Below are 6,350 nucleotides of genomic sequence, written 5' to 3'. Positions count from 1 at the left end.
GAGAGAGAGAGAGACGAGAGAGAGAGAGAGAGAGAGAGAGAGAGAGAGAGAGAGAGAGAGGAAGAGAGAGGAAGAGAGAGAGAGAGAGAGAAAAAAACAAAGAGAGAGAGAGAGGGCGCGAGTGGAGGATGCAAAAAGGAAGAGACACTCGCACGTACCTGTCGTCCTTAACGCAAACACAATGGCGCTTACCTGTCGTACACGTTAATCTCACAAATAGTTGCAACGACGGAAATCTACCGAGTACTGTTTAATTACAACAGTGAAGATTGATTACTCGAACGATAAATTATCCTTATAGTAAAATCATTGACAATTTAATCTGGATTTTAGTTTAGTAGAATCGGAATAATATCGAGATGGTTATAATTGTTGGTTATCAACTTCTTATCTCGTTGCCATTTTCATGAATTGTGCCGGAAATTTGGACGAACATCCAAACCACGTACTGCCAACCAGTGATATCGTTATCATTAACAATATCTCTTTTAAACAAATATTTTCGTAAAATGCAATGAGAAATGGCCATTTTGCCATGTATGCAGCGACACGGAGGCCGTATAATCAAGCGTTTGGTCACAAGCGTATATAGCCTGTGTTTTAGCTCTATCAAAGACCTACCCTAAAAAGCACCGCGGCTTGTAGAATACAGTGATTGATGAACACTAGTGCAGACGCCCGTACGTGCGTCCGTCAACAACAGATGTAATGATGTTCAACGTTCAAATGAACAACGTTCAAGGCCTCAACGTTCTTAATGACCATAAGTGAAGGCAGTCCCAAACGACGACGCGAGATGGAACCTGGACGTCAAATAAATCGTCACAAAAACTCGTGAAGGCGAAATAGAGTCACTGATATTATAACGATGTTTACAGCAGGAGTCCCAGAAAGGCAGAAGTGCGGCGTAAATTATCAACTGCTTGACCTTGTAATGTCCTTGAGTTCGGAACGTATATAGATTCACGCTCAGAAGATCTATGCGTCGTCAGTGAGGAATTAACGGTCGAACGGCGGTGCGTCAAACGTGAGAAAGTTGCGGGCCGGTGGACAGACCGAGTGAGTGACTTGTTTTTGAGCGGTGACTCATAAGCGCAGACGCGCTCTGCCGGCTAAACTTTACACCCTTTTTTATTTACAACTACGCGAAGCTAGTTATAGCTATATTGCACCGAGAAACTACTGGCCAGCAAGCGTCTGAATACAAATGATATTACTGAACCCTTACCCGATAGTATCCGCTGTACGTGCACAATATCTGCTGTTTAGTATCGCGTTAATAATGTTCTGCACATATAACGCGGTGCATGGGCAGTCGCGCATGCAGTTATAGGCATACTGTGTAATAAACCGGCCCGATCTGGTTTAATTTTTACTGCTGTTATTTCACACGGCCTTGTAGCTCGCAGTACGGAAAAAATCGACGTGATATAGAATGATGCTTTTTTACACTCACACGTACGGTACGACTTTTGCTCTCGACGATAAATCGAATGGTTCTTTTATATTTCCATTTCGCAAAAATATCGTCTGGCCTCGAGCGAAGAAACGTATCATTATAACCGGATAGTTCGACGATCTACGTTTGCTAGCACCCAGGAACTTATTTTCAGCAACTATATCCATTAATCCTACGTACGTGACTACGTGTGTTTACTAGATTCTACTAGCTGCGAGCTAAAGTGAGAACCCGGGAGATATCCGCGCTTTTCACGCTGTCGTATTTCTCGCGAGAGCGCTGCCTTCTAGCGGCCGTCAGCACACTGAGCGGGGATTGATCAACGCCTTCGCAGACGATAGAGGAGGAGATGGATGATACGGCAGCACGAAGGAAGCGCCGTGTCTCAGGCTTGTATTGAACCCGTTGCTAAGTATAGCATTCGCGGGTAGCTACGCACCACAGCGACCTGGAAATACGCAAGTAATGTTCATAGGGTCTATGTCCCCCAGGGTACTGCCGGAACGTACCCTGTGTACGGTCCGGTATACCGGAATGTACCCTAGTAACTATTTGATATGGTTAGGGTTAGGGTTAGGGTTAGGGTTAGGGAGTAGGCGACTCCCTAGACTCGTTAGTGGAGTAGGCGAGGTACGGTCCGGCATATTAGATAGTTACCAGGGTACGTTCCGGCAGTACCCTGGGGGACATAGACCCTTTCAGCGCAAGTAATCGCCCCTATATACGAATTGAGGTTGTGTGTCATGAATGTCTGATGTCGGAATGATTCCTCCAAGGCTGGGCCGACACGTAACACGTACTACCCTGCAAAGGCGAACCCGTCTGTGTTGCATTATGTCGCGAAGAAGAACAGAACTGAACCGAACCGAACTGGACCAAACAGAACCGAACCGGAACCGGAAACATTACGATCAGATTCATTAATTACACTGTCGTTATATCGTACGTGCTTGATATTTGATAATTGGGAACCCATCGTCACCGTACATTGTGCTTAAGGGAACACAAATAATTAGACTCGTGATACAACGTCTCGCTTACATTCAGCTAGAATGATTTTCTCTGTAAGGGCCCTTTAAGTCACCCTTTAAGGGCCCTTTAAGGCCCTTTAAGTCACCTTACACCGTTCCGCTTGTGCTGCCACATACACGCGCAAGTGGTGCAACTGTAACCTGGTGGTTTCAGTCAAGGTATGGAAACGAGAATTCGTAACGCCTTATTAATAGCCATGAATGAATGCTAGTTAATAGGTACGAGCGCAGCGGCGCTACACAACGATCAAACTGGTTGTCAGCAGATTACTATAATTATAAAAATTAAATGCGGAGGCTGATTGCGTATGAAAACTAAAAGCATTTTTCTATGATCTATTGCACATGCGGCGACAACGGGTGAATCATAACGTGACTTTTAATTGTTATAGTCAATTAAGATAGTTGACTAACGATGGGTGCTGGTCTGAACTCCGGGATTATCCCCTTGGACAATAGCAGGTAGCGTGCTGTTCTGCGTGAACTGAAGACAGTAAATTAATAGGCATTATTTTATGTTCAGCTGAGACGGGGTTGTAAATGTGCTGCGTCTATATATGCGTTGATATGGTAATAATATTGTTTAAAGCTATTGTTGATAATTTGTTTATGGCTACTCGTAAATCTATTACCGTAGGATATGCTGGCCAGATTATCATCAAAAGTGATAATAAAGGTGATATAAGGTGATAATAAATATACTAGCAGAGAGTGTCTGCGCGTATTACGAGACATTTATACCGGTACACCAGTTTCCCCATGCGAATGTATACGCGAAGGTGCTTGGAACTAGTATTGTACTGTGATTTTAAGTGATTAACTCCGTGCAGGATCTTTAGCAGCGTAGTCTTGTGACAACCAGTAGATAGGATGACGTATAGTCGCAGATTCGTTTTGAACTAGGACTTTATTAGTAACTCTAACACATACAAAATATATACATACGGCAACCTAGTTGACCTTGCCAGTTGCCTAGGTCCCGTCATCTCTATTTTCGTCTCTACATCTTGACAGGAATGACCATGTACGTCTCCTGGGTAGGTAATTAACTCAGTAACTCCTATCTGTCTGTCCGAGCGTGTCTAAGGATACTCTCAAGGTTTTAGGCAAAATGTTACCGATTTTTCATTTTCAATTTTATTTGATGGCTAACACTATGTGCCACCTTCGTACATGCTAATTTCTTCATATAACGGTACATGTGAACTGTCAGAGCGATTTGATTGCCCGCGTACATGTGTAGTAAGCAGCGGCTGACGTCATGATGACGTCAGAGACATGATACAACCACGATATTCACTAAGCCAGTATCATTCAGCGTCAACTCTGCTACAGCTGTCATTACATTACATGTATTCATGTACATTCATGTACATCTGCTAGTGATCCAACAAGTATACCACGTCCAAAATAGTTCTAACACCTCGCAACACATCTTACTGTAGTGCGGTACAAGGCGCGCGTTTGTTGACATATTAGCTTTGTGACGTCAGGATGAGCGGAGTTCGCGCGTTCTGCGATGGTAACCTCGTAATTTCTCAGAATTTCTCAAGGTGCATGGAACATTTTACCAATTTAGTGGTGTCAGTTAGTCATGGATATGTCGCAGTAAGTACTAACAGTAGATATTTCACATACGTTCACCCATTTTGCACACAGGCGGTCACTCATTTTGAAAAATGGAAAAACGATGATTTCTCCGTTTCGATTTCTGACATAGTAGCCGATGTATAAATGGATATTTCTCTGTGATTACAACTCGGATTAATTTAATTTTACACTCGTTTTAATGGTAACATATTGCTGTAAAGAAATTCGTCAGGGATTGTTATCAAATGCCGTATTTTATTAGTTATGCCTCTTTATTCGCTAAATTCTAACATACAACTTGATTTTTAAGCAGTTTTTTTCCAGTTTTCTCGGTAAATATGAAAATTTAAGAAAAATCCAGACGCACTATTTTGGTCCATATTGTGCTTAACATGTGGCAAAAATGTTGCATCCTCACTATTTCTGGTAGTTGAGAAATATCCAAAATACCATTTTTACATAAAAATTCTAAATTTGTGTGGTAAAATAATTAGGTGCTGGAAATTTCATGAAATTTTTTGGCTTGAGCATAGAGATACGTCTCCTCTATAAATAAAACAAGTGATTGATTCGATTCATTCGCCAATTATTGTTTAATCTTCACTAGAGCAATACCCGTGCAAAAGGTGGAGAGTATCCAACAACCCGGACGCAATACAATCCGAACCAGTTTCTCGCCCGCTGCTTCTACTATTAGTGACATATTAACTGGTGGCGCATTGTCTGTAATCATTAGGGTGCGCGGTGGGGCTACGTATATATAGTGCCGTACATCCCGCGTCAATTACCAAAACAACAACGAACCACCAGGCCAGAACACAGGCAGAAACAGGCCTGGCTAGAAGCGCTCCTGGTTCAATATACAATACAACACCAGCAATATACGTATTGTCAGGCGCGTATAATGACAAATATTACAATATAATGACAATAATACAAAATAATGACAATATAATGACAAATATTTGGTATTGTCTGTATAAGCCATAACGGAAAGTCCCCGCCGCCATATTGAGATGAGATAAGAGTGGCCCCCCTCCACAGGCACTTGGAACGTCTCAATAAAACAAAAAAAGGTAATTAAACACGAAATGTATTTACTACCAAAGTCTTAATGTTTCTCTACTCTATTTCGCCTATTATTGTCGATAACTTGCTGTAAATTCCGTTCAAATGCTCATCTGCAACACACAAGTACTGTGCACACTGCACACTAGATACAATAATGTAACCCAAACCCAAGAGGATAGGGGACCCTATAGGGGACCCTAAGGGACCTATCCTCTTGGGTTTGGGTTACATTATTGTATCTAACTGCACACACACTGTGCTCAAACAACAAGAATAAAAGAGAGTATTTACCTTTTTTTATTGAGACGTTCCAAGTGCCTGTCCGCGCCTCGGCCATTTTACCCCCCCTTTTTCTGTGACCTACATAGCACAGCTGGACATTCTGATCTCACGCCAATTACGCCACGATTCGATTCGAGAGACCATGCTATACACTCGTTTCGTGTTACGGGTTACGGGTATAATGTGCTACGAAAACTATACGTGTCGTTCGATCACTAATTGATTCGATTTTTTATTTACTCACGTGTGAGCGTGCTGAGGATGGCTGCGTACACAGCGTACACGAAGAGTCCGCTCGTCTGCTGCCGCCGTGCCATCATCATTGCTTCTCTAACCCCGAGCACTATCTCAGTTGATCAGACGAACGCCGCTACCGCTACGATTATACACGGGATGCTAACTAGGCGTGCGTGCTGCACGGTCGTGATCGCGGTGTGCAGCCGTGCGCCGTATATCGGGAGATCGAGCGATAAACCGTGCTAATATATATACTGTGTGCTACAAGGCCGCGCCCGCCGAGCGCGCGTGCTCGTCACGTCGGGTTTATAGTCGGTCCCTCACTAGCTGCAGTGCTCTGCGCGCGTAGATTATTCGCTTCCTATTGGCTGCAATTCTCAGCATTTCTCGCTCTCGCTCTCCCTCTCTCTCTCTCTTTCTCTCGATCGACATTGCAGGCATATATCTCAAGAGTCGCGCTACGGCGTACTATGCGCATCCAAACGCTAATTTATCCAGTACTAGACTAGCAAATACTTCGTGTCATGCATAATCACACTACCTTATAGCAAAATAAACTCTATAGTTCCTTCCATTTCAGTGCGCGTTTGCTTAAAACCTACAAGAAAGAGGTGCGAAATCTGGTAATCTGGCGCCAACGCTAAATTGTTTGCCAAACAATTTCGCTAAAAATCGGTTAG

General features: G+C 43.2%; 1 protein-coding gene across 1 annotated transcript in view; it reads right to left on the bottom strand.

Annotated features, from left to right (window-relative positions):
• The window catches only part of LOC106809739 (carbonic anhydrase 12-like), a 10,248-nt gene extending 4,125 nt beyond the window's left edge, over positions 1 to 6,123 (bottom strand). The window contains exon 1 of the mRNA XM_014812931.1: positions 5,678 to 6,123. Within this exon, the coding sequence (XP_014668417.1) occupies positions 5,678 to 5,756 (79 nt within the window). The 5' untranslated portion in view covers positions 5,757 to 6,123. The remainder of the gene's footprint in view (positions 1 to 5,677) is intronic.
• Positions 6,124 to 6,350: the final 227 nt, after the last annotated feature.

The sequence above is a fragment of the Priapulus caudatus genome, unplaced genomic scaffold (genome assembly GCF_000485595.1).
Source record: "Priapulus caudatus unplaced genomic scaffold, Priapulus_caudatus-5.0.1 Scaffold381, whole genome shotgun sequence".
NCBI classification, from domain to species: Eukaryota; Metazoa; Priapulida; class Priapulimorpha; order Priapulimorphida; family Priapulidae; genus Priapulus; species Priapulus caudatus.
The sequence above is the reverse complement of the archived record's forward strand: the minus strand, read 5'-3'. Positions and strand labels throughout refer to the sequence as shown.